The sequence below is a fragment of the Bombyx mandarina genome, chromosome 22 (genome assembly GCF_030267445.1).
Source record: "Bombyx mandarina strain Sakado chromosome 22, ASM3026744v2".
NCBI lineage: Eukaryota > Metazoa > Arthropoda > Insecta > Lepidoptera > Bombycidae > Bombyx > Bombyx mandarina.
The window spans coordinates 7,486,746-7,514,745 of NC_143228.1; the positions used below are offsets into that span (position 1 = coordinate 7,486,746).

Here is a 28,000-nt window from a genome sequence, read left to right on the forward strand (position 1 = left end):
CCCGTCTTATCATCAGGACGGGTACCGGCGAAGGCGGACTTTCGGCGCGCACTGCGGTACCGTAGGTCTGGTGTAGCCGGTGTGGTGGAGCTCGATGGGGTTTAGTCGTTCTGCGGGGCAAGTGCTTCGCGCGCCTTTTTCAAGGCGTAGTCTCTTGCGAGGAATTCGGGGAGGTGGAGGACCTTGGCCCCCCTCGTCCCCCTCTTCTTCTCAGGAGGCGCCGGAGTCCGACATAACCCGGTTCGTTACCCCCCCGGACCGGGTATCCGTAAATGGATTCCCCAGCGTTAAAAAAAAAAAAAAGGTACCACCGCCCCTCCTGTTTATGCCGTGAAGCAGTAATGCGTTTCGGTTTAAAGGGTGGGGCAGCCGTTGCAACTATACCTACTGAGACCTTAGAACTTATATCTCAAGGTGTGTGGCACATTTACGTTGTAGGTAGATGTCTATGGGCTCCAGTAACCACTTAATACCAGGTGGGCTGTGAGCTCGTCCACACATCTAAGCAATAAAAAAAATAATTAAAGGGTAAATGACAATCGAACTTGTAAGTAGCTCAGTAACGTTGTAGTATCGAGTAGATTTTTCAAACGATTACGAATGTAAATTTTGGTAATGTGATACCAATAGGTGTTGGTTATTTTTTAATGAGAGTGGACATAAAACCTATCGCATGGCTAGTTATAAAAAAGAACATAAAAGCAAAAGTTAAAAATAAAAAAGAAGGCTATCGCCGACCGCACCGCACGCGTTGTACAGGCACACGCCGCTTGTTTTGTCACATAAATATTTTTGTAGACTCTTGTTAATTTTCTACTAACTTACGAACTCTTACTGACGATCATATTCGTCATTGCGCGAGTGGTATACCAGTTTTATGGACAAATAATTTAGAAGAGTGCCGTGTCAAATCGTCAGGCCAGCCGCCGCCATTACGCGTCGTCCAGCAGTGACGTTGAATTCTGCAGCCTCTAAGAAGCTAGCGACGGGTTGGCAGATACGTCTACTCCTCATAACCTGGCCTCGGCCTGCCCCTCTTTTTGTGCATCTTTAGCGATACTGGCCCCCGCAAAAACTTCCTTCCAAAAATATAGAACCAGCGCACCGCGCCACGGTGAAAGTTTGTAAAGAGTTTTTCCCACTACGTACGTTTTTCAGAAGAGTATAAAAACATTTTGCGTACATGCCTTATGTAAAGTAAGCATTTGAGTAACTGAGATAGAAGGAGATGAATCTAACTATGTTGCAGAATTGTGCACCAAGAATGAATTCTAACTTACAACCCTAAAAAGTAACAAAGTTTTACTACAATACTTTTTTAATACAGTTGAAAACATTGAAACCAGAAATTCAGTTACTTTGTTGAACATCAACATTGTTATGGATATATATATATAGCATGACGTGTTAAATAAAAAATTTCGGGTCGTAGACTTTTTTTGTTACTTAGATGGGTCGATGAGCTTACAGCCCACCTGGTGTTAATTGGTTACTGGAGCCCATAAACATCTACAACGTAAATGCGCCACCCACCTTGAGACATAAGTTCTAAGGTTGCAGCGCCCTTCAAACCGAAACGCATTACTGCTTCACGGCAGAAAATAGGCAGGGTGGTGGTACCTACCCGCGCGGACTCACAAGAGGTCCTACCACCAGTAAGTCCTACATTCCTCGAGCGTTTAAAAAGGCGCGAATGATGGAATGATTTTCGATTGATGCCTAAAATTAATCAACGTCTGTTCAAGGGGACCGAAACGCCCCTACCAATTTGTTTAGTCATAAAGCCACGACCCTAATATCGGTGATCGTGAAAACGTTGTTTGTAGTCGTATCTTTAGTATGTTATATATTTAATGATGTAGGGAAGAGAGGTCACGCTTTGCTGCGACTGTGGCAAATTCTTATGTCAAACATGTGGCGGGTAGCCATCGTACAACGCAAGATATTTGACAGATGCCTGAATCTCGCTTACGACATTTTCAAGATAAGCTTGCATTTATACAAGTTGCGAACAATAACATTTGAACCATCGGTCTACCGAGCAATATCCTCCGCTCGGAAGAAGATCCTTTCGTCATCTAAGCCTTCACAAACACATTACACGAATTTACTTAATACCATAAATATCTATATATTAATACGTGAAGCAAAAACTTTGTATCCCTTTTTACGAAAATCGCGCCGACGGAGGAGTATGAAATTTTCCACACTTATAGAGAATGTAGAGAAGAAGTGCACAATGCTAATATTTTTTTAAAATAATGCATAAAAGATACATTAAATCAATAAAGAAAACATTACACACACTACATACCATGTATTTGACGCACACACGCATGCATACTATTTACTGTCAAACTTTTGTTCTTTTTGTTGTCAAATTGAGATTAGATTAAAATATATTGTTTGTCTTTGTTAATATTTTTTATAGTCTAGTCTTGGGGAAATTTGTGATTATAGAAGTATAACATACAATCATAATAGTGTACAAGCTTACAATCCCAATTAATTATAGTCGAATTTCGACTACTGCGGGACCTATAGTTTTAGTAAAAGCTCAATTAACAATATTTCGACTAGATCGCGTAACCCAATTCACGTGTAATTTACGCGTAACCTGCTACCAAATTTTCTATAAGAATACTCATCGAACGCGTTTCCAAGAAATATTACCCCAATGAAGGAACAAATCTAATAAAAGGCAATAATGATAGTGTTTTGCGTATTTAGTGGCGCAATAAGGTATTGTGAACACACTGAAGCAGTCATACGCTTCGGTTTGTTAGGCGGTACAGCCCTGACACAATACAAATGAGACTACACCCCCTTTTGCATAAATGGATGGACAAGCTCACGACCCATCTGGTGCTAAGTGGTTACGGAGCCCATAGAAATTAACAACGTAAATGCCGCCACCCGTCTTGGGAAATGAGTTCTAAGTCTCCGTTTTTAGAACGGTTGTTCCAATTTTAAAACCGTAACACATTACTGCTTTACAGCAGCAATAGGTATCTTGCAGTGGGGGCTCATAAAGCGCCCTACCACTAGTAATTACACAAATTATAATTTTGCGGGTTTCATTTTTATTACACGATGTTGTTCCTTCACCGTCGAAGTCATTCGTGAACATTTAATTTTGTGAAAATTGTAATTCATTAAAAAAATTGGTACCGTCTGCAGGATTTGCACACCAGCACAGACGCATCGCTCAATATAAGCACACCGGGCATCTTATCCTTTAGGCCACGACGACCTCATAATATACTTTATATATGTGTGGCAGTATTTACGTTGTGCTATCTGGGAGCTCTGGAAAACACACAATATGCGGCGAGCCCTTAAATCAGCTCGGCCTAACTACATATGTATAAAATAAAAGGAACGTTTACACTCGTAAACATTAAAATGCTGTATACCAAAAAAAAAATTAAAGTAAAAACCACCGACTATAACAGCCGACTGCTTATAACTTACTTACGACCACAATCAGATCTCTGAGTATAGTTTACATGGATCACAACGCGCCGCGCCGCATTGACCTATTTATGCGGCGACTATTATATACAGCGTGTTGCGAAATCTATTGCAAAGCAAATGTTATCTGTGGGCAATTAATGTTCGATTGTACAGGCTATTAGATGATTATGTTAACACGATCGTTTTAATGGAATCTGTGGTTCGTGCACTAAATCATAGCTAGGGATATTTCATGTTGATCAAAATCAAGGTACGCATATTTGCCAAAACTCATTACTTTTTGTAACTTGGAGACCTATCCGCCTCCTTTCAATATGGAGTTATAAGCTGTCACGCAGGAGCAGCTAGGACGAGCGTTAGACCAAGCCTAGCTAGATATAAGTTAAATAGATGATTATCGAAAAGGATCCACTTTTCATCGGCAGTAACAAAGCGGTTCGCAATCCCTTCATTTATGTCAGCGCTATTGCGTTAGCGATCATTCAGTTCGTGCGGCACCCATTTGTCAGGCTGCTTGTCTAAAACAGCTGCTAACTAAGCCATTTACCACCAGCTTCTACGGTCGCCTTAATTCGTCGTGAAGACAATAGTTTTTAGACGACCGCGACATGTTTTTTTTTTTTTAGATTTAAATATCCAGAACGGAAGCCTTTAAATCAATAACAGACCGTGCGTTCGTTTATAAGTAATAGGTGCACCAGATATTAAACTTCATATATTGTGTACATCCGTCATTGAGGTAGCGTAGTGTTTATGCCGCATTGCTATCATGATGAAACTGGTCCTCCGTAATTACATGTATTTTAAATGCTTTGACGACGACACAAATGTGATGAAAACAAAACACTAAGTAATGAACTAATTTGCACATAGAATTCCATATTTTTTGTAGTTTACTTGAAATAAATTTTTGTAACGATAACTTGAAACAACTAGAAACTGTAAAAGTATGGCTGTGGTTAAACTAATATATCCTAATGAACAACTTTTACAAATTAAAGAGAAAATTCCAATTAAGCCCACTGTGTACATCCTATATAATAACAAGCAGCAATGAACATGGTACGTGTACAAACTATACATTATCTAACATAATCATAGATAGTTACGAATACGACCAAACTGTATAGGAAACATTCAGTATCAATTCGCTCCTTGAATGTTGCGGGGATCGATTGAAATTTAAAATCTTAAAGCCGTTTGTGTATTCGCAGTGCACTCGCAATATAAAATGTCTTCTCGGGAGTACCCTAAAGTGTGGAGTCGTTTCGAGCGTACTATTCAAGGAGACAGAACATTACAGTTTGAAATAGAAGATATACCGGAGTCGATGTGGAGTACCGCAGTGGAATTCATGCTCGGAAATTATATTAGAGAAGATGTCTGGTGGTCAACGGCGGGTGATTCAGTTTTTATCAACCATACTCACTTTTGAAAATATGCAGTTGAAGAAAATTCATAAATAAAATTAAATAAACTTATAAGATTTATATGAATAATTGTGTTCTTTGTTTGTTTTTAGTGGTTTTAACGTTCGAACTTCGCTAATCCGTTTTAATTGAAAATTGGTACAGTTTTATTTGGATTTTCACCGATTTTTAGATTATATTATAATCGATAGAAACATACACACGACTGTTATATTCGTTTATATTTTACAAAAAGTACAAAGGCTGTGGCGCTACGCCAACTAAAGCTCCGCGAAAATAGAGATCCAGTCGGAAGCCAGGAGATCTTAATGTCTTTCAACCAAATAAATTTATCTTTTAACCAGACGACACTGGAAAGTGAACCTGGTCTCCTTTAGCTAATAAATGCACTTATTACTATTTCTTCCCTATCTTCATAATTTCAATGCTAATTGTTTCTATTTAATATTACTAAAAAAATGGATTGTGAGCTCGCGTTAACATTTTTGCTATTTTTGTATTCTATTTTTTATTTAAAATCTAAGTTTCCTAAACAGTTCCGAAACATTATGAAGATTGGAATTCTCAGATTGTCCAAAAATAGAATTATGTTCTGACATGATTTTTTTTTCTTCTTTCTTGCGTTTAGTAAATCCTATGACGGTGAAAGCTTCTCACGCAAGAAAATACGTAAGTCATTAGCAGGGGCACGACCCGAGTCGCCCAATTACGGCAGAGCCAGAGCAAAAACCCTAAATGCGGTGTCATTAGACACCCTTTTCGCAGCACTCGAACCGGATTTTCAAACTCTGAGCTTTGTTTTACATCGGGAGATAGCCACTCTGAAATCCTGCTCGAACAAGAAAACGTTACTAAAAAGCAGTGGACCCGAATAGCTTCGTTTGTATACATTCCGTCGAGTATCTAATTAATCGTTAAAGAGAAATCCGGGGACTATAAAATTTCACTTCACACCCAATTAAAACAAAGTTAACAAAGTAATTACAATTTCAACGAGCAAAATTTATATACAATGATTTAAAAAGCAAAAACACTGACGGCAGTCAATGTTAAATTTTTTGAAAACATTTTGCCTGAATATGACTTTACAGTAAAAGGTGAATTTAGGATGTAGAATTGAGCCAAATCTATACTATTAAATAAATCTACAGTGGTTTTTACGGATGTGCCGTTATAACTACTGAACCATGCATCCGATTGATTTAAAACTGGATACCACCATGTAGAAAATACATGTACTTAATGGATAGGCTAATATTTATATAAGTGTTGAACTCCCTAATAACAATGACAATAAATAATAATGTTAATTTTAAATGCCCCAGAGAAGCGGGCGAATACAGCTAGTTAGTAATAAAATGACAACAAAACAATTAATCAAAACCGATATTGACAGGGACAGCACAGAACATGGATGCTGTTCAGGAGTATCGCGTGTTGCTGACATCGATCATTAAGCAGAAAGCGAGCGTCGCTTGCTTCCTCGCTGAAGGAGACGGCTCCGGGCGAACGCTTGTTGGCGTTAACATGTGCTTGCCTCAGGAAAAAGGACGCTTCGTTGATCACAAACCGGTAAACCCATTGTCACACGCAGACTTGCTCCCATACCAATTTGAAAATCGTGTTTGTTAAGCACGATGATAAAATTTAATTAAGGATTCAAATATTTGGCATTGTTTTATTTCAATCTATTGTTTCGTAGTAAATTTGTTCGACCTAGTTTCTTGTGTCTAGGAACGTTCGCCTGACCTACCTGCGAGCTAAAAGGTTTTCGGTGTTTTCAATTGAATTAATTATTAAATTCTGCTGTCTCTTATTATAATACTCTGCTCTTTCCTGCGTTTGGCTGATTTTTGGTTAGGCTTTATTAAATCCCAATGTTAATAAATCATAACAATTATTTCGCAGCCAAAGACCAAGGCGGGTTTATTGTCCCTCCGAATGTTCGCTGAGGCAATGAAAGTGACAGCAATTTATGACAAATACGACGTGAATGAATATCTCATGGGAGCTGGGCTCTCAGTCACGCCTGAATACAGAGGCCTTGGTATCGCCGTCGAGTTACTTAGGGCAAGGTATGTGTTAACTGTATTAAGTGGGATAATTAATTACCTACGCTCGAGCTGTTCTCGTGTACCCAATGCTTGTGTTACGGATTAATATCAGATCAAGTTTTAAGCATTAGTTTATTATTAAATTAATAATAAGAAATCGGCATCGTGAGGGATCTATTCTATACTAGCAGACCCGGCCACACGTTGCTGTGGCTAAGGTTTTTGTTTCTAAATAACACGTGGCCGGCTATGCTAATACCAAAAATTAACAAAGTAAGAACAATTGGATTTCACTGTATTGCGTTTACTACGAAATAAATTTCACTTATACTTTAGCCTCAGCAACACAGTGGCACAGTTTTTGCCATTAAATTGTAGCTTATATGAAACGTTGGTATTTTTAACACAGCGCTATCTATGAGATCTTAATGTCAGACATTATTACAATTGTCTGTAAAAACTGATTTAATTCTATGGCTTAAGTAGGAACAAAACACACATTAAAAAAAAAAGTATCGCGTACAAACAACGTGCCACGTAATTTATGTATATTAAGATTATAACAATTCTAAAAATAAAAATCATCATTTAATAAATTGGTATCGTATACGAAAATACCGCTATCCATCTTCAAACATGACATTCAACTATGTAATCCAGGATTGGATTCAAAATCAAATATCTTTCATCACACAAAGAATAAAACTAGACCTAGACCGTTGTTTATTATCCATTTTGGACTATTTGATTTTGTTTACTACAAAAAAGAAAAATGTCATTTTGAACTAACTTTACTATTTTACTGTTAGAGATAAAAGAATGAGATCTAGGACCAAGTTTTTGATACGAAACGTTCACTTTCATCTACAATACCGTTTGTCACTCTCACGATGCCCACACTAATCTCAACCCTTTTCTTTTACTCTCGTATCTTATTTGATTCTGGATTTTGTGAAAGATTTTTAGTTTGTTTCTATTTTATATTTATTATTTATATTACCGAAAAGTTTTTCTCTCGGTCTCTTAACATCTACTAGATTAGCATAAGATCAATCAATATTGATTTGCCTTCGAACTTTGAAATTGAATAATAAAACAAAGGAATCAGATCTGACATTAAAAATAAAGTTATGGACAACGAAAAAATATATAATCTGTGCCTGGAACAGTAATAATATAATGTTGTTCAACTTAGTTTAGTTTTGGTTTCGGTACAACAGTGAACGTATTGGAAACTTTGTTTTTATCGGAATGGCCAAGCCACGTATTTATAAATTCTAGAAAAACATAAAGGAATGGTATTTTAATAGGGATGAAGTACATAGATAGCGCCATAATTCAAGCCGTATCAAATTTGATGACGCTTTTGCCGAAAATTTGGGAAATAAACCATTTGTTTGATACTTAATAAATCTCTTTTTATTACTACCCACCCACATAATAAAATCTATAGATCTAAATTATGTCTCTAAGGCCTAGGCCGCACTACTGTTTTTTCCCGGGATCGGTTAACCGCTGTAACCGCGAAACCGCTTAATACGCACACACTACAATTATTAACCGCGAATTCGCCCGCGATTTTCGCAGTTTGAAGATGGATAAATTTCAAAAGAGCAGTAGCAGTGTGGCTCTGTTACTAAGAAATAGATAAAAAGACAACGAAAATTTTACAAATGTTGGGTCTATCCACTTTCTAACCGTAAATTTGAGAAAGGTTTCTTTCATAAGAAATATCGAAATTTAAGAAAACCCCTAGAGAAATTTTTCAATTACTATCGGATGTCAGTAGCCAGTTTCATGGAAACAAAGTTTCGCAAATGTATTTGACATTTCAAATAAAACCGCCCGCGGTTACGCATAGTGCGTGCACGGATACCTAGTTCTATAGATTACAAATTTTGTTGCGGTTTTTTTCCGCGACAATTTTGTAACATTTCGCGGTTTTAAAATCAGTCGCGGGAAAAAACCGCAAGTGCGGCCGCTTGTATTCGTTTTCGTGTTTCATAAGCTCACACGGTTATTAACCGCTGCGGTTTCACCGTAGTGCGGCCTAGGCCTAAAATAAAATACTACTAGCACCCAATAACAAAAAACTCGAATAACCTCTCTTATATCAAAAAAGATAAATTATATAAATTAATGTTGAATAATGTATATTTTATTAACATCGTTTTTCTTTTCTTCTTTCTTTTTTAACAAACAAAAATTGTCCGCCGTTCTTACCTTCAGTTTATAAGCTGCATCCTGACATCTTAAGATCTAGCTGAAAACCTATTTTATTTGTTTTTTTTTTTCTTGCAGAATAAATCTAGCCAGGGAGTTACGGTTTCGTGTGACTGGTGGTATCTTTACCGGCCAAAGAGCGCAGAACTCTGCAGAAAAAGCCGACATGGAATGCGTCTATAAAATATCATATAAGGATTTCGGTAAACGGTGCAATATCAAGTTTAATACCGACACAAAGGAGTTGAAATTCTATGCCATAAGAACATAAGATACAGTTTATTTCGATCGACACTGTTTCTCGTTTTTATCTTAAGAGCTGTCACCGTCAACAGTCATAGCACAGCGATTAAATAGCTTACTCATTAAAAAATATTAAAATAGAATAAAATATTTAAAATTTTTGCTTTTCCAATGTTATAGTTAAATCTAAGTTATATGTTATTTCATATAGACAACTATCAGACAACAACATTATTAGATATATTAATAGACAACCCGTAATTTCCAACTGTTGTAAAATGGAATTGATCTCAGTAGTAAAAAATTGTAAATTTATTCACCCAAACTAAGAAGTCTATTATTATGGCGATCCTGAGATTAACGGATGAGATAGAATCAAGTCCCCATTTAAATTGAATGGTGAACACTATTAAAATTCGAAATGTGTAAGAAATTCATAGTGCAAGTATTATAACTGCAATTAAATATATAATAAATAAATGAATATGAAATAGTCATCGTTTTGTTACATTACTCAAATCAAATACCTCCATATTCGAATCGCGTTCAGTATTTTATTTTAGCTGTTAATTATTTATTTAAATCTGCAAGGTAATAAGAAATCTTGCTAGCTATAGCAATATTACTAATAATAAATTCACTTCATCACTCGATCTAAATGTAAAAGTAGCTTTGCGTTAAAAACAAAAATCTATTTTGGTAATCTCGTGTTTTCAAAACTGGGTAGCAAAAACATTAGATAATACATGGAATGGGTTTAAATTATACTATTCGCAAACAATTATTGTTAGAAGTGACACGTCCAAGTTCCTTTACAATCTTGATCGTGACATTCCCATTTCGCTACGTGACAAAAGTTATTGGGCGTACCGTTGAAACAAGACAAATCCTGCAGGAAAATATCTGAGCCAAAGCTACCAATATTAACGAACAATTTAACGAATGGCTTCAATCCAATTTTAGATATTCGCGCTGAAAATATTTGACTTTGTCTAATACCGTTGTAGATTTACAGCTCATCCGATAGAAGTTACCATCGGTCAGAGATATATTCAATAGTCTTTACGTTAACACGAATACATACAACATTTAAATGTTTTACCTAAATTACAGTTTTCATGATCATGGGAGTGTTTTCGAAATCTGTAATTGTGAATACCTAAAAATCAAATATTATATCGAATATATATATATGTATAAGTTAGCGCTTTTTATTCTTTGTTAATGTCTCTATTTTTCTTTCTTCGAATATCACGAAAAGCGTGCAGAGCCAAATTTAAAACTGCTATGGGTTTTAGCTCGCTACTAAAGCGGAAATTGAAGAATTATGCATAACATCACGTTTTTGATTACCAATTATATCAAAGCGTGTGAGCGCGTATTTCAAATAGGCACATTCAATATTTGACACGGGTGGAACCGCAATAATCAGATTGTTATACAAAATAAGCAAGTATTACGAATTTTAGTTTCAATTAAAGATAAGTCAAGTAATTGGTTTTATAATATAATATATGTTTTATAATATAAAACGTTATATTTGGTAGGCAGCGGCTGGGCTAGCCTTCCTGTCGTACATGGGCGGTGTTAACAACTCACCATTAGGTAGGCTGTAAAATGGAAATAATAAATAACTTCACAACTAATTTCAACCAGATATCTAACAAAAAATCAAATTCGTCAACAAAACCTTTCCGGTTCGAACCCAGTAACTTCGATGCGTTACAATCAAATAGAACAACTTCTACGATAACCATAATGTGTTTCGCCTCGCACAGAACATGTTTGCCTTGTCGGAAATCGAAACTTCAGAATGATTCTGTTTCTGGACTATTCTTGACGCAATAAAGCGAAGATTGATCGCCGAGTGAATAGACTGTGTTGGTTATTTCGTCTTTGTAGAAAACACGATAGTTTGAAGTGGTTTTTATAATTAAACTAGCTTTTGCCCGAGACTTCGTCCGCGTGGAATAGTTACTTTGGCGTATATCTACATATAGCGTAATCTCTCAAAAGGGAAGAATACCCCGATTTTTAAACATTCTTTATTGGTGCTTCGCTTGGTCCTATTGGTCTTATTGGTCTTAGCGCGATGCTATATAGCCTTCCTCAATAAATGAGCTATCTGATACTGAAAGAATTTTTCAAATCGGACCAGTAGTTGCTGAGATTAGCGCGTTCAAACAAACAAACTCTTCAGCTTTATAATATTAGTTTAGATTGAATACTTTGATCGTTTCACATGGGATCGTCAATTAAATCTTGTATTAAATTTTCATGCATAATTTATTTAAAACGAAAGTATTAGGTAGCTAAAGTACGTACCTTTCATCTTCTGGCAACTCGATGTAAAGGGGGAGTAGTGAAATGTTGCGCAGGTAAAGCGGGTAGTCGGCGGCCAAGTGCGTCTGTGCAACTTCCGCGAGAGATCGGTTGAATGCGCGCACGACGGCGGAGGCCGAGGGAGGCGCAGCGATGCCTAAGTAGAAAGCGGCGCGCGCGTCCGCTTGTAGCACGCGGAGCTCGCGACCAGCAGTGGTCGCCGCGAACACCGCGAACCAAGCCGCATAAATGCACCATGCTGCGTAAAGCGCCGACCGCATCACGCCGTGCGCCAATCTCACCGACGCACGCGCCCCGCCCTCCACCCACACCGCGCCGCCATACCTCACACCCGCGCAACACCATCCACGCTGGGCGCGCTACCCGCCGTTCTTCATTTGCCACTTCAACAACAATCAATAGGGCCAATGGTTAAAATTCTTCGGTTAAAAGGAAAAAAAAACAATCCAAAAGCTATTTATCTGTAGCACGAGCTTGGACGGCAATTATATAACCACCAATCTCAATCTTCTTTCGTTTGGCAATACTCATTTCTTATCTTCTACGTTGGTGAAACCTGCAACAAAACGATACTAATCATAGATTGTTCATTTCTGTTTTTAATGGGGGTTTTTTTTCTAAGTTCTATGCCTTTTATTCAGTTTAATTGAAATCGAATAATTTAATTTTTACTCTCAAAATTATGTTTGATAAGATTGAACCATCGAGCTTAATTCACCCTTCGACCCCAGCTTGCGAACACTTGTCGCAACACGGCCTATTTATTTCGACGAAAAAGCGTCTTTAGTTAATGTCCTTCATTAATTATTTTAGATGTGCTTAGGAAGCGACACGCGAGGAGACATAAGACATGTTCCTGTAAAATATATCAAGGATTAATTTATTGAATCCATGAAAATGTGTTTCCTTTATAATCTTAAGTCTGGGCTAACATTGTAAATATGACGCTTATTAGGCTATTAATATCTGGAAAGAGATTACGATAAATTATGGAATATACAATATTCATCTTCGCGTTATTATTTTGAATTGATTCTCAACAGCCCCTTGCCAGTAACTTGACCGAGTTAATTGTAATTGAATTTGGCACCACAAAATTGAGGTTAATTTTAGTGACATAACTATGTCCTTAGCTATTAAGAGCTAGCCCCACCCTTCCTAAAACAATTACATAAATTACATCAGTTTTAATACCAAATTAATAGTTGTTTCATTTATATTAATGTGTTTACCAATTTGGGTTTCTGGAAATGATCCTGTCTGATCAAGCATTGAATTTTCTACATCGTATTTTTTTGTTGTGGAAAAAGGCAATTTTTATATGGAGCCCTATTAATTTCATCTTATTTCTCTACCTATTCGTCCGTATATACCAAACATTTAATTTTCAGAGTACTGATACAGTTTAATTACAATATATTTTAGCTATAAAACTATCTTTTTCTAAATATTTAGTACCTAAAAACAATAAAGAATACCTATACGAAATAATAATAAATAGACGAGGCACCAATATAAGTGAGAAAAGAAATCCAGTGTACATGAGTATACTGGACAGCAATAAGTATGATGTCTTTTAAATGACCACAGTAAAGAGGTTTCTAAATAGCCTCTCTGTCTACGGTTAATAAAATTGGTGCATGGTCCGGCACTTAAACACCTTTATGGTGAATGCTTTCTTAGTACTAGTCCGGTTCGTAAATTGTTGCCTAACTGAGTATCGGATGGTATCAAATGTTAACGGTAGACAGCAGCTTGGATTTGCTCCTGGAATTGCTGACATCCATGAGCGACGCATACCTTTTTTTTGCTTTGATGAGTGGACGAGCTCACAGCCCACTTGGTGGTTACTGAAGCCCATAGACATCTACAACGCAAATGCGCCACCCACCTTGAGATATAAGTTCTAAGGTCTCAGTATAGTTACAACGGCTGCCCAACCCTTCAAACTGAAACGTATTACTGCTTCACGGTAGAAATAGGCAAGGCGGTGCGGACCGCGCGGTCTCACAAGAGGTCCTATCACCAGTAATTACGCAAATTATATTTTTTTTACCTGATGGGGAATCCATTAGGTGGACCGTATGCTCGTTAGCTTATAAATGCAATAAAAAAATTGCGTTATAACTATAATTGTTTCAAAGGACACTCGCCATATTAACATAAAAATTAAGCTAAATCAAAATTGAGTTTCTAAGTTTAAATACCGTTTATGACTTAAGCTACATTTAAGAAACGTTAGTCATGAAATTGCAATAAGCGTTACAATTAAAAGCAATCGTCAAGTCGTGATTTCAGCGCTGACATGCACATACTAATAGTATGATGTTGTAATAGAAGTTCTTTATTTCATAAACTCATGGTTAACAGCGTGAACCATGTGTATAAGTATTATTCTTTTAAGATTTTAATCGATTCATCATAACTTGTTGTTCATAAATCAAGCTTGACAATCCTTAATTCCGAGTAACGTTTGTTATTGAAAAATTTTCATAAATGTGTTTTGGATTCAGTTATAATACATAATAACAATAATCGAAAGTCACGCAATGTCATCTGGCTCTAAATTAGGATTACATACGATTATATACGTTTAAAAATAAATATTATATACTAAATATTATTATAATAACTTGACTAGACTTTGAGAGAACTCATGTCTCTTGTTATGTGGTGGCATTTGTGTTGTGGACTTCTGTGAGTTCCGGACCTCTGAACACTAGGTGGGCCGTGAGCTATCTAACTAATAAATAAATAAAAATGATTTTCTTAATAGGGTGAGTGAAAAATTTATAAAATCACATAATGATAACTACGATGAGACACATTTTTTTTACCATAAATGTGTTTTGCTAATCGTCCAGTCAAATCAACTAGTTCACATTTTCTAATGTGTTTTTGGAAATTTCAAGAACGCGGTGCAATATAGCATATATCCAAAACTTTCAAAACATGTAAATTTCGTGAATACTCTCCCTTGAAACTTTTGGAATCGATACTCCAACAACTTTGAGTACCACGAAAGATTCAAACCGAGCGCTCGGTTTGAATCTTTCGTGGTACTCAAAGTTTGGATATATGCTATATTGCACCGCGTTCTTGAAATTTCCAAAAACACATTAGAAAATGTGAACTAGTTGATTTGACTGGACGATTAGCAAAACACATTTATGGTAAAAAAAATGTGTCTCATCGTAGTTATCATTATGTGATTTTATAAATTTTTCACTCACCCTATTAAGAAAATCATTTTTATTTATTTATTAGTTAGATAGCTCACGGCCCACCTAGTGTTCAGAGGTCCGGAACTCACAGAAGTCCACAACACAAATGCCACCACATAACAAGAGACATGAGTTCTCTCAAAGTCTAGTCAAGTTATTATAATAATATTTAGTATATAATATTTATTTTTAAACGTATATAATCGTATGTAATCCTAATTTAGAGCCAGATGACATTGCGTGACTTTCGATTATTGTTATTATGTATTATAACTGAATCCAAAACACATTTATGAAAATTTTTCAATAACAAACGTTACTCGGAATTAAGGATTGTCAAGCTTGATTTATGAACAACAAGTTATGATGAATCGATTAAAATCTTAAAAGAATAATACTTATACACATGGTTCACGCTGTTAACCATGACTTTATGAAATAAAGAACTTCTATTACAACATCATACTATTAGTATGTGCATGTCAGCGCTGAAATCACGACTTGACGATTGCTTTTAATTGTAACGCTTATTGCAATTTCATGACTAACGTTTCTTAAATGTAGCTTAAGTCATAACCGGTATTTAAACTTAGAAACTCAATTTTGATTTAGCTTAATTTTTATGTTAATATGGCGAGTGTCCTTTGAAACAATTATAGTTATAACGCAATTTTTTTATTGCATTTATAAGCTAACGAGCATACGGTCCACCTAATGGATTCCCCATCAGGTAAAAAAAATATAATTTGCGTAATTACTGGTGATAGGACCTCTTGTGAGACCGCGCGGTCCGCACCGCCTTGCCTATTTCTACCGTGAAGCAGTAATACGTTTCAGTTTGAAGGGTTGGGCAGCCGTTGTAACTATACTGAGACCTTAGAACTTATATCTCAAGGTGGGTGGCGCATTTGCGTTGTAGATGTCTATGGGCTTCAGTAACCACCAAGTGGGCTGTGAGCTCGTCCACTCATCAAAGCAAAAAAAAGGTATGCGTCGCTCATGGATGTCAGCAATTCCAGGAGCAAATCCAAGCTGCTGTCTACCGTTAACATTTGATACCATCCGATACTCAGTTAGGCAACAATTTACGAACCGGACTAGTACTAAGAAAGCATTCACCATAAAGGTGTTTAAGTGCCGGACCATGCACCAATTTTATTAACCGTAGACAGAGAGGCTATTTAGAAACCTCTTTACTGTGGTCATTTAAAAGACATCATACTTATTGCTGTCCAGTATACTCATGTACACTGGATTTCTTTTCTCACTTATATTGGTGCCTCGTCTATTTATTATTATTTCGTATAGGTATTCTTTATTGTTTTTAGGTACTAAATATTTAGAAAAAGATAGTTTTATAGCTAAAATATATTGTAATTAAACTGTATCAGTACTCTGAAAATTAAATGTTTGGTATATACGGACGAATAGGTAGAGAAATAAGATGAAATTAATAGGGCTCCATATAAAAATTGCCTTTTTCCACAACAAAAAAATACGATGTAGAAAATTCAATGCTTGATCAGACAGGATCATTTCCAGAAACCCAAATTGGTAAACACATTAATATAAATGAAACAACTATTAATTTGGTATTAAAACTGATGTAATTTATGTAATTGTTTTAGGAAGGGTGGGGCTAGCTCTTAATAGCTAAGGACATAGTTATGTCACTAAAATTAACCTCAATTTTGTGGTGCCAAATTCAATTACAATTAACTCGGTCAAGTTACTGGCAAGGGGCTGTTGAGAATCAATTCAAAATAATAACGCGAAGATGAATATTGTATATTCCATAATTTATCGTAATCTCTTTCCAGATATTAATAGCCTAATAAGCGTCATATTTACAATGTTAGCCCAGACTTAAGATTATAAAGGAAACACATTTTCATGGATTCAATAAATTAATCCTTGATATATTTTACAGGAACATGTCTTATGTCTCCTCGCGTGTCGCTTCCTAAGCATTTTTTACCATAAATGTGTTTTGCTAATCGTCCAGTCAAATCAACTAGTTCACATTTTCTAATGTGTTTTTGGAAATTTCAAGAACGCGGTGCAATATAGCATATATCCAAAACTTTCAAAACATGTAAATTTCGTGAATACTCTCCCTTGAAACTTTTGGAATCGATACTCCAACAACTTTGAGTACCACGAAAGATTCAAACCGAGCGCTGGATTTGAAATCAACGTGAATTGTTTTGAATTTTTTTCTTAATTTTGGTTATTCCTTTTATTTTAAAATGAACGACTGTTACTAGAAAGATTTGAAATATGTAGTGTGAATTGAAATTATAATAATAAGTAATAAACGTATTCTGTGGTATTCACAGAAAAAAAGGGATGCTTTCATGGCTAAGCGCGGCTTAAAATAAGTATATTATTCAAATAATTAATTGAAATCGATCGACATATTTCTTAAAACAGTTTAAATATTTATAGTCTCTACATTTATTTTTATTTAGATTAATGCATTATTTTACTGTCTTGCCTGTGATTTTTCACGTAGATTTAGGCAATAAAAAACGATACATTGTTATTTAATGGTTAGGCAACGTCATATTGAAGAAGAACTAAATGTCCTTATATCTTTATCTGAACGTTATTTAATATATTATGTGCTCGTGCCGGCTCAATTTTAATGATCTCTTAAAAAAATCACAAATATTATCGTCAAACAATTTTCCTCTTCTCATTTTAAGAAACTCAATCAAAATACGTTACGCCCATGTCTCAATAACGATAGAAAAAAGCTTCGCGTTACAGCTTTGTTCATTTTTTTATGACATTTTATATTTCGTGCTTCATAAAATGTGCTCAAGAAACTTATTTTCGGTGTTCGCCCACAAACGGCTACGGTTTATTTATTTTACCGACAATGTCGAGAAACACAAAAAGTATTAAGTACATTTGTCACTATAATATCTTTATTTTTCAGGGTTATATTCCTATTTTGTATTTTTACTAAAGATTTTCTAACAGTTTTTATGATTAGCTTAGAGTAACAGCTACTTGTATTAGAAGGTTTTTTAAAGTTGTAAATAGTGTTTTCGAAGGATTCGTAAATTGTTAATGTTAACTTTTGTGTCCTATGGTCTTACGATTCGCTAGAGACGCCACAGAATCACCTCCAACCCCCTCAGGGTCGTCGAGGTCAACGTCTCCATTAACTGGATATAACATCAACCCCACACTTCAAACTGGAAATATATAACTGCTATGCGGGGAAAATGAGCACAATGATGATGCTACCAAAAGTTGGCTACAGCCCTATATTTAAAGACTTAAACTAGTAATAATTGGAGAAATAGTATTTAATTGAAGATTAAGGGCTTTTAATGGAAAAAAGAAATTGCTAGGAATAGTAAAGTACTTTTAATGTTTTATGTCCTTTCATTCATATTAAAGATAGTAGCTGCAATAGTAAACTTTTAATAAGCTTCCATTTATGGGACAAAAAATACATTATCAATTAGCTGGATAAGAAAGGTAATAAACTACTTACTACAACTGGTCACAAATTGTCATAACGGTACAAATAGCTTTAAATTTCCTAAATCGTTTCTCAAAGAGGGATTAATATGTCCTTGAACTATTACAATTTCTCAAGCATACTTTACCCCTTTTAGAAACAATTACCAGACTCCAACTACTTTACATGTATCTTTTTTCTTCAAGGTTAATTAGAGTTATTTTTACAATAATTTTAGCAAACTAATATTTTTCTAGTAATGAACATAAGACTAGATCACTGAAGCATGATTTCAAATTAAAATACCTAATCACAGTGCTGAATCGCATCTAACATACTTCCGTTGCTGCTCGTTGTTAGGAAGGCCCTAGGGCAACTCCTCGGACTAAGTAATTGTACGTATTCTAGCTTCGTTCATTTCGAATGAAATTAACCGTAGACAGCTGTGGAAGTATTAGTTATAACCTAAAAGGAAGACTTTAATTACTTCCTACAGCTTGATTAAAGAGGAAATGAAACAACTCGCTTGTTCACTGAAACTCCACCGAGGCTTTAATTAAGCTTAAGAAAAATTATATTCATTCGGCCAAAAGAAAATAGGGTCTGGTATCTTTCAATGCAATACGTCTGCGATAGATAGCATCTTTATAAGACTTCGCCCTGTGTTGATTGTGCGACATCCAAAGCGATCAGTGTTCTAAAGGAAACGCATTTCACGCTCGATAAATTTTGACTCGCATAATATTTTATAAATTCACGACGAACATTTCTGATAATCCCATGCATTTCCACTACTTCTAATCGAGCATGCGCTTTCCTTACAGAACATTTAGCATTTAGTTTCGTGTGTCTATATTGAATGCGAAGGGAAATGTTCTAAGCAACTTACGTAAACCGCTAATGTGAACTCGAAGCAAGGTGTTAGTGGCGCACTCAGTTTGTTGAAAGTTTTAGTGAATTATAGACGTTCTTGATGCCGCTTAGTGTACAAAGTTTTACTTTAAATTACTTTAATTTAGTCGGAAACGGTGACGCAATGTTTGAGCCTAGTATGATTTGCATGCTGAAGCGGAAAATTAGCAAATAAACTTAATAAGATTAATGTTGGAATAAACTAATGCTTAAGTAAACTTAATGCTTAAGTTAATTTATAGTGATTGAATTAATACATAGCTGAGTGGGCTTTGAAGGCAAACTTTAAATTATTTAAATAAAGCCAACCGTTATTTATTGATTATTTTGGAAATCACTGAACTAACACGTTAACGTTTAAGTGTTGAAATACTCTTTCGTTATTTGTTTTCTTTTTACTCCGATTCAATATTTAAGAAGTGTTTTGAAAGTCTATTCAACACTAGATGCTGCGTTATCGGATTTCAGAATTTGTATTGCCCTATCATTTTATTACACGATCGCTGTTGATTGAAGTGCGGATTAGCGGATTGACAGAGCACGGTAAAACCTCAATTTTAGCTCAACTCATTTTTTGTAAGGCATCTACGTTGGATATCTATACGTTTTGAATGATATAAACTCATTAATTAAAAAGTTTATTTGATTTATTTTATTCGCTTAATAGTATTAATTGTTTATTCGATCTTTTATGAGTATACAATCCATAAATAATCAATTCAAATTATGCATTTTTTCTACAAATGACACAATACATTACATATAAATTTTAAATACTTGTAGTTAATTTTGGTTGAATCATTTTCCTTTGTTGTAAATACTTACTCTACGTAGAAAGTTTCCTATATGACATCTGCAAAGCAATATGACTGTAAATTATTCTTACTGATTGGCTTTTGTTAGGTAGTTGTATGTTTTACTTTTTTATTCGTGATGCTGTCTAAAATATACAGTACATGTTCAAGTTGTAGATGTTTGAAGAGTTAACAAGATTTTTTTCCTTTAGACCCACTAAGTTTCTCGCTGGATTTTCTCAGTGGGTTCTTAGTGATTCCGATCGTGCACTAGATTCAGAGAAGCACTATTCTTACTAAGGCAAGTGCTAGGAACTTCTTCAGGCTGAGAGAAATTGGTGAAACCGGAATAGCCCCCCTTGATTAGGTAGTGATTAGACCAGTGATTAGGTAGGTAAAAAAAGAATTTTTAAAGAACAATAACAAAAGTCACAAGAAATACACAACTATTTTATGTCACCACATAATACAAGATCCACTCATTTTTCTTGAAAACACAAACTTTGTTTCGTAGTAAATTTAATAGTAGGAAGGTAAATGCGTTATCTAGAAAATACTTCATAATATTTTCTCTATCTAAACGTTCCATTTAAAGTCGACGATGTTCTCCTTGGAGAATTGTCTCAAATAATTTACGAAGAAACTGTCGATTTCCTTGGAGACAATGCCGTCTTCAAAACATAGGATATATGTAGCGTGGCTTTTGTTAGTTTCATGTACCTATCTATCCTAGTTTTAAGACTCAGAATGATTAATATATTTATAAATAATAAAACCTCATATTTTTTAGTAAAACCTAACCGTAAACCTTAAATTTCAAGTGCTAGGTCCTGTGAATTTCACGATGGACATGATATCATAAGACAAGCTAATATTAAGTAACCGATGCTTATTTTTGGCTATAAGAAAGATGTGCAAACAAGTTTAAAATTTTCGCGGTGTTAACATAGAGGCTTTAGCTACTAAGACGTATATGCTATTCTTGAGACGTGAGATCAAAGACTCAACTTGTGTTAATCACAGTGCTATCAAAAGCTTGCAAGTCAGTATACATGAATGGTTTGCGGCAGAAAAGGTAAAATAATGGTATTTACCCTTATGGGCTCACATTACTCTACAATAACGAAAAATTTAAGTGCATTGTACTTGCAAATACACTTTTATCGGCTCATAGTACTGAAATTTGATAAATTTGTTACGATTACTTTAATTTTTGTATCACTTCAATTAGTAGTAGTAAAAATAAGAATAAAAAAAAATATTTACAATGGTAAATAATGTAACTAAGACGATCGATAGTAATTAATTTTTAGAAGAAATGGAAATAGATCCTCCGACTTGTACTTATTTAAACAACAAATATTAGAAAAAGTAATGCAAAATGTGTGCTCACAGAAGCGATTCCTTTAGGCCATGTCTCAAGGGCCCACAAAAACAGAGGTACATCAAATAAATCGTAGTTGTTACAGAAATTCCGGAGATCATCGCTCTTGTCGACAATTTCAGTCGGCGGAAAACGAATACGATAAACGACTCTGCCCTTTATGATAACTGCGAGCCGAAAAAGTAGTTTACGGGTAAACTATGAACCCCAAATACGCCGGAAATTGTCCTGCTCGAATTGTTCAACGACAATTTTCATTTACCATTGCCGCCCGCGTCGAGTATATAATTGGTTTTTCGGTGTTTATTATAAACAGTGATCGTATTCGATGTATCGTCAGCGGATGTTTAAGTGTATTTTCAAAAGTAAACAACGAGTATTTTGATGTCCGAGTATTGATGGGCGGTAAACAGTTTTAAAATTTTTATGTTTCCATGAAAGCTATTTTCTCTATACTTGTGTTAATTAAAATGCTTTATGTCGAATATTAGTGTTAATTTTATTTTACTATTCGTATGAAGTAAAGAGTAAAAGCTCCTTATAAATAAATATAATAAATAAATATAAATATAATAATAAATAAATATAATAAATATAATAAATAATAATATAAATATAATAATAATATAAATATCAATACATTATTAACGCATAAGAGTTTTAAACCACATAATTTTTTAATAAATCACCATAAAACATCAAGCTTACCACTTGGAGATTCTAATTGTACGTACACAGAAAGAACTACTGATCCGTGCTTTAACTTGGTTATTTTAGTATTTTTTTTGTTTTTGACTTCATGTTATTTTTAATCTAAGCATTATTATAGCTCAGCAGCTCTTTACAAAAATAATTGTAAATAGAATCGTCTGTATTCTAACCAAAGCGTGTATGTATATAATAATATGTATATCCAATACATGCGACTTTGAGTTTTTTTGTTATTGCCCTTGTAGGCAGACGGTCATACAGCCCACCGGATAGTGAGTGGTTACCGTCGTCCATGGACTTCAGCAATGCCAGGACCAGAGCCAAGCCGCTGCCTACCGTTAAATTAAATATTCTCTACCGTCGTAGTAAAACCTTATCTTCGATTTTTTTTAATTAGTCAAACTATTCCCAGGTCCTCTACTTCTCATCACTAACTAACAGCCCTCATGAATCGTACAGTAGTGCTTGGAAATAACAGCCTGTACACAAATTGGTCCAGTTAACAGTTACCTAAGAGATCCACTCTTTTTCTTGCTAAGCCGTTACTCTCAGGACGCATGCAATGCACAGATTCAAGCTCATCTATGTAATTTCATCACGTTGCGTCGTAAGACTAGTTTGTCTTATGTAGGTACTCCCCCATGCCGAATTTTCCAGTGAGGGCTCCAAGTTAATGTCTTAATACACTTCACCCTCATCTTAGTACACCTATAAAACTTAAACTAACTATAATTTAGTAATTATCGTTAGAGTACTTATGATATTGGTATCAGTACCACCCTGGAAGAGCAAGTGCTAATAAAACTATTGAAGTTGTCTTCTGACGTCGAGAATGTTTTGCTCGGAAAAATTCTTCCAATATGCATATGAAATGATAGTTAGTAATTGCGACTTCCAAGAACTCGAAAGTATTGCTTGGATGTCTACCTTATTGGGGCTTATGACGGAAAAATCATGTAGAGTTGGTTTCAGAGCTTATGAGCAGATTTTTGGTCAAAAATAAAGGATTATCATTCACCAATGTCAGCTTTCACTTAATCGGATCTCCTTGATCATTAAGTATGTTAACGCTAAGCCTAGTTGGTAATACGTTGTCGGAAGCTATGAAACTTGGCTTGGGGTCGCCCGCATGGTTCAATTTGATTTTCTTTACCACGATATTGGAATTTCTCAAGCTATTATGGTACCGGCTATCGCTAGTCGAATTTCAGCGTAAATTTTCAAAAGAACTTAGAGTAATCTAAGCTGTATATTATTAGTCAGGTTCGATTATGTACGGTAGGCAGCGATTTGGCTCTGCCCCTGGCATTGCTGAAGTCCATGGGCGACGGTAACCACCCACCATCAGGTGGGCCGTATGCTCGTCTGAATACAAGGGCAATAAAAAAACTTTTTTTTTTTTCAAAAATAAAGAATATGAAACCGGTATTGGTCAGTAAAAAAATGTAAAAGGAGTGATTACGGAAATGAAAGGTGATGCCATCACCTAGGTTCACTTTTGCAGTGTTTTTTGTTCAAATTATGACATTTGACATATTTAAAATCAACTCTAGCATGCGTATGTTACTACGAACGTTACGATGCAACACAATAATATCACGGTCTATCATTCACAAGATTCCAATACTAGAGGCTATACGATGCCTTCAATAACTACTGTGTACGTAACAAAGGGAACTTCACCGAGAACCGCATCCGAATCGACTTCAACGTAAATGCCAACACAATTGAATTCACTCCGTGCACGGACTTTAATTAAAAGACTGATCGGGATGTGTGAATAAGTGGTGTATTTCATTTATTTTTATTTTTTAACTACAAGTACCTTTGAAAGCTTGCCATGTAACTGTCGAAATTTTTCTAATGAAATACGTACTCAACAAATGTTCACGATTGACTTCCACGGTGAAGGAATAACATCGTGTAATAAAAATTTAACCCGCAAAATTATAATTTGCGTAATTATTGGTGGTAGGACCTCTTGTGAGTCCGCGCGGGTAGGTACCACCGCCCTGCCTATTTCTGCCGTGAAGCAGTGATGCGTTTTGGTTTGAAGGGTGGGGCAGCCGTTGTAACTACACTTGGGACCTTAGAACTTATATCTCAAGGTGGGTGGCGCATTTACGTCGTAGATGTCTATGGGCTCCAGTAACCACTTAACACCAGGTGGGCTGTGAGCTCGTCCACCCATCTGGCAATAAAAAAAAATTGCCCAACTTAAATCCTCCAAAGTTCCTTTAAAACTTTTTCACATAATAAGTTAATTAGAACCGTATCTGCATACGGGCTTTGGTTTTGATTTTGAATTTGCTTTGAATAAACTTTTTAAGGAGAAGGGCCTCTTCTTGCTCATTGGAGGTTTTCGTTATTATGTTTAACATGAATCCTATACAGAACACAGCGTCTTAAGCATGTTATTTTATTAATTGAACAAAAACAACATGGTTATCTCATCTTCCTGTATCGCGATTATTCTCAAGGAAAATTTTAGACAAAGGTCTGTGTATGAGTTGGTTTGTCGCCGGCGGCGGATCCGCTTCGTTCAGAACATATTCAATACAAAGTAAACTTGTCCTAGATTGCGGAACATAGTCACAATCTTCTTAAGTGTTATTCTATTTGAATTTTAAATCTTTTGAACGGTTTGCTCTTTGAAACAAAGTGATGGAATTTTTCGACTTTGGCGTCTAAAGTGAAATGAGTTTGTGATACAGCACATATGTGTTTTACATTTAAATAGGATTTCAGAATTTTTATATCATCTCATAATACACGTGTGACCTAGAACGTAATATATTACAAGTTTGTGTTTCAAGGAAAAGTAAACCTTCTATATTTTTCTAGAAATTTATTAAGAATATAAGCGGGATAGTATTACGTACTCGTGCGGGCCAACAATGGCGATGTTGTTTCTTCATCGTGATATTTCTTCGCAATAGATAAGAATTTATTTTGGAGAAATACCGATCGTATAATTTAAATTCTAGAACAATCGCAACACTTGAAATGAGTAGGTACGTCTATCGTCTTACCAGTAGACCATAGAAGTTAATTTGGTCCATATTTATACTCAATATTACTATTACTCCGAGTTACAAAACAATTCCATTTGAAATTCAATTTCCGCGAATTGAAAACGATTGGCAGTAAATAAATAGGCCATGCTAAATCAGCCTTCGTATATCTAACTGCCCACAATGGGTCAAAGAATCCTTTTTATTACTGAAGCTGAAGAAATAAATGAAAGCCATAAAAATAAGGCTGGCGGTACACGCGCACTGAGTAAATGTAGTTGATTGGTCAATTTATTTAAAAAATTCGGTTCGGTCATCAAATTTGTGACACAATTGTGGCGCTCTGTCGAATCGATTTATACGATTAATTCACATAATAATCGAGAGATAGCCATCAGTGTGACGTTTAAGCCGAAAATAACGAGAATTTTGAACAAGCCTCATTATGAAACTGAAACGAATGTTTAATTTGTACGTTATAAAGAAAACAGGCCAACTGATACTACGTTTTCAAATAATTTTCCTAATACAGTACCCGTCCCTTGATCCCTCAGTAATAATTTATGTGTAGACCTTTATCTTATCTTCAGAATATATTAGGGTACAATATTAGAGCAATTAATAACATCACTTTTACTTAGATACCAGTCGATCTTATAGACTACAATATCGGTTGGTCGAATGTAAGTAAATCATGGAGAAAGTGGCACCACGTCAATTTACGACAGCGGACTATCTCGTTTCGGGTGTCGTTCCATTAAGGCCTTCCCCTAATGGCTCACGTAACACAAGTATACCTACCTACATAAAGCAGTATGTTGGAAACTTGTTTTTCATGAACAAAAACACGTTCGCATCCTTCGAAAGACGTTTGTCGCGATCGATGTGTCGCGTTTCCGTGTTTTTTCTCTGGATTCGATATTCAAAATTTATTGATTGTCAAAAACATTTTTTTTTTTTTTCGAAATTCCGGCTTCTACCTGTTTAAAATCACTAAATTTAAGAAAAGGTTTTAGTTAATACTACTGTATTGTTTTAAGGTGACGTTTATGCTTTTTAAGAACAAGAACATAAAAAGTACTCGTTCACATTTTTTCATTAAAAGAACACAAACAACGAACTGTTCAGAACTATTTTTATCCTTATTTTATAATTTCACATTTAAAAAGTAAAGATATTTCTTTAATACATTTATTTTTATGTTATAATAATTCGATCAAACGTCGCTGTCTCTCAAACTTATAATAAATAAGTAACATGTACACTTTGCTCTTAATAATGTTATTGATAGACTGTGACAGATTAGACTTGTTTATGACCCTTTTTATTCAATAGAAAAAGTTTATGTCATAACAACAAGTATATTCTGAAATTTTATACATAATATATATTCTCAAATACAGCGCTCACGTCCGACTGACTGTAATTTTTGTTTCAAATGGCCCCGCTGACCTCTTAACATCGCGTAAACAGTGAGCTCAGTTTTCTTTCTTATTAATTAATAAAAATAACAATAAATATAAGATAATGAATGAATGAACATGAATAATATAAACAAAATAAACTAATGGAATAAGAAAAACGTTTGAAATTTAATGAAACGAAATGTTGACTGAAAAGTATTCCAATTAACCAAGAAGGTTGTTTACGAGCAGTACGCATAGCAAAATTTCACACAGTACAGATTATGTGACACTCTGACTGATAAAATCAACCTCGTATGAATGTAATAAATTCTGAAAGCAATTGTGGTCTGTCTCTCTAAATACTGTCACTGTTTATTAAAACAATTATAACATGAAAGTTTAAACAAAAAAATCGACATTTTTTTTATAATTCAAAATTACGTTCACTTCGACGTAGTTTATGTCTCTCTCAAAAATATTTGACAAATTTCATTTTTTATCTTATAAACTAGGTGACCCGGCAGACTTCGTAGTGCCTCAATGATAAATAAAAGACACATCAAGGGGACACATCTAAGGAAAAACATTTTTTTTTGTTTTTGTATAGTTCCAAGTATTTTCATATTTTTCCACCTTTTAAACCTTCTCTGGACTTCCACGAATAATTCAAGACCAAAATTAGCGAAATCAGTCCAGTTTTTCTCGAGTTTTAGCGAGACTAACGAACAGCAATTCATTTTTATATATATAGATTAGCGCTTTATTATTTATTGCTAAGATAGGTAGACGAGGTTACGGCCCACCTGGTGTTAAGTGTTTACTGAAGCTCATAGACGTCAACAACGTAAAAACAGCCACCTTGAGACATGACTTTTTGATATATGAGATAAAGAGATAAAGGGATGATATAAAGTCTCCGTTTTATAGTACAAGGGCTGTCTCACTCTTCACAACGAAACATATTACTACTTCGCAGCAGAAATAGGCAGGGTTGTGGTAGTAACTCGTGAGGATCCACAAGATGCCATACCACCAGTAGCGATTATCTACTTGTTAATTTTGCTAAAAGACGTTACACTACTATTTTTGTCAACGATGTGTAATTTATAGATTATTTTGTCATTTGAGCGTAAAAAGTACCGGATACACTTTAATTCGAGAAAGATTAGTTTGTCATTTCGGATCCTCCCGATCCACTACCGGTGCTTTTAGGTACATCAAGCATCGGTCACCGTTTTTGTCAAACCCGTCACTTGTGACGAAGGGTTCGGCGAGTAAACTAGCCCATAGACCCAGCGCACTGAGTT

At 35.2% G+C, this 28,000-nt stretch overlaps 2 protein-coding genes across 3 annotated transcripts in view; one reads left to right on the forward strand and one right to left on the reverse strand.

The window, feature by feature from the left end:
• LOC114249279 (uncharacterized) overlaps window positions 1-28,000 on the reverse strand; it is a 115,729-nt gene that overhangs the window by 23,065 nt on the left and 64,664 nt on the right. For both annotated transcript variants that reach the window (XM_089736734.1, XM_028182785.2), the window contains exon 2: window positions 11,753-12,326. In XM_089736734.1, coding sequence (XP_089592860.1) covers window positions 11,753-12,030 — 278 coding nt within the window. In that variant the 5' untranslated portion in view covers window positions 12,031-12,326. The remainder of the gene's footprint in view (window positions 1-11,752; window positions 12,327-28,000) is intronic.
• Window positions 4,575-9,901, forward strand: LOC149500322 (uncharacterized). Its single transcript, XM_089736740.1, has 4 exons — window positions 4,575-4,877; window positions 6,304-6,479; window positions 6,816-6,982; window positions 9,263-9,901. Exons 1-4 carry the CDS (start codon window positions 4,709-4,711, stop codon window positions 9,453-9,455), a joined length of 705 nt encoding a protein of 234 aa, XP_089592866.1. The 5' UTR covers window positions 4,575-4,708; the 3' UTR covers window positions 9,456-9,901.

Bases quoted from the DNA above. Each gene is read 5' to 3' on its own strand.
- LOC149500322 (XM_089736740.1), top strand. From the start codon at position 4,709: ATGTCTTCTCGGGAGTACCCTAAAGTGTGGAGTCGTTTCGAGCGTACT. The intron at 4,878-6,303 runs GTGATTCAGTTT...CGATATTGACAG, and splicing joins TGTCTGGTGGTCAACGGCGG to GGACAGCACAGAACATGGAT. The intron at 6,983-9,262 runs GTATGTGTTAAC...TTTTTCTTGCAG, and splicing joins GTCGAGTTACTTAGGGCAAG to AATAAATCTAGCCAGGGAGT.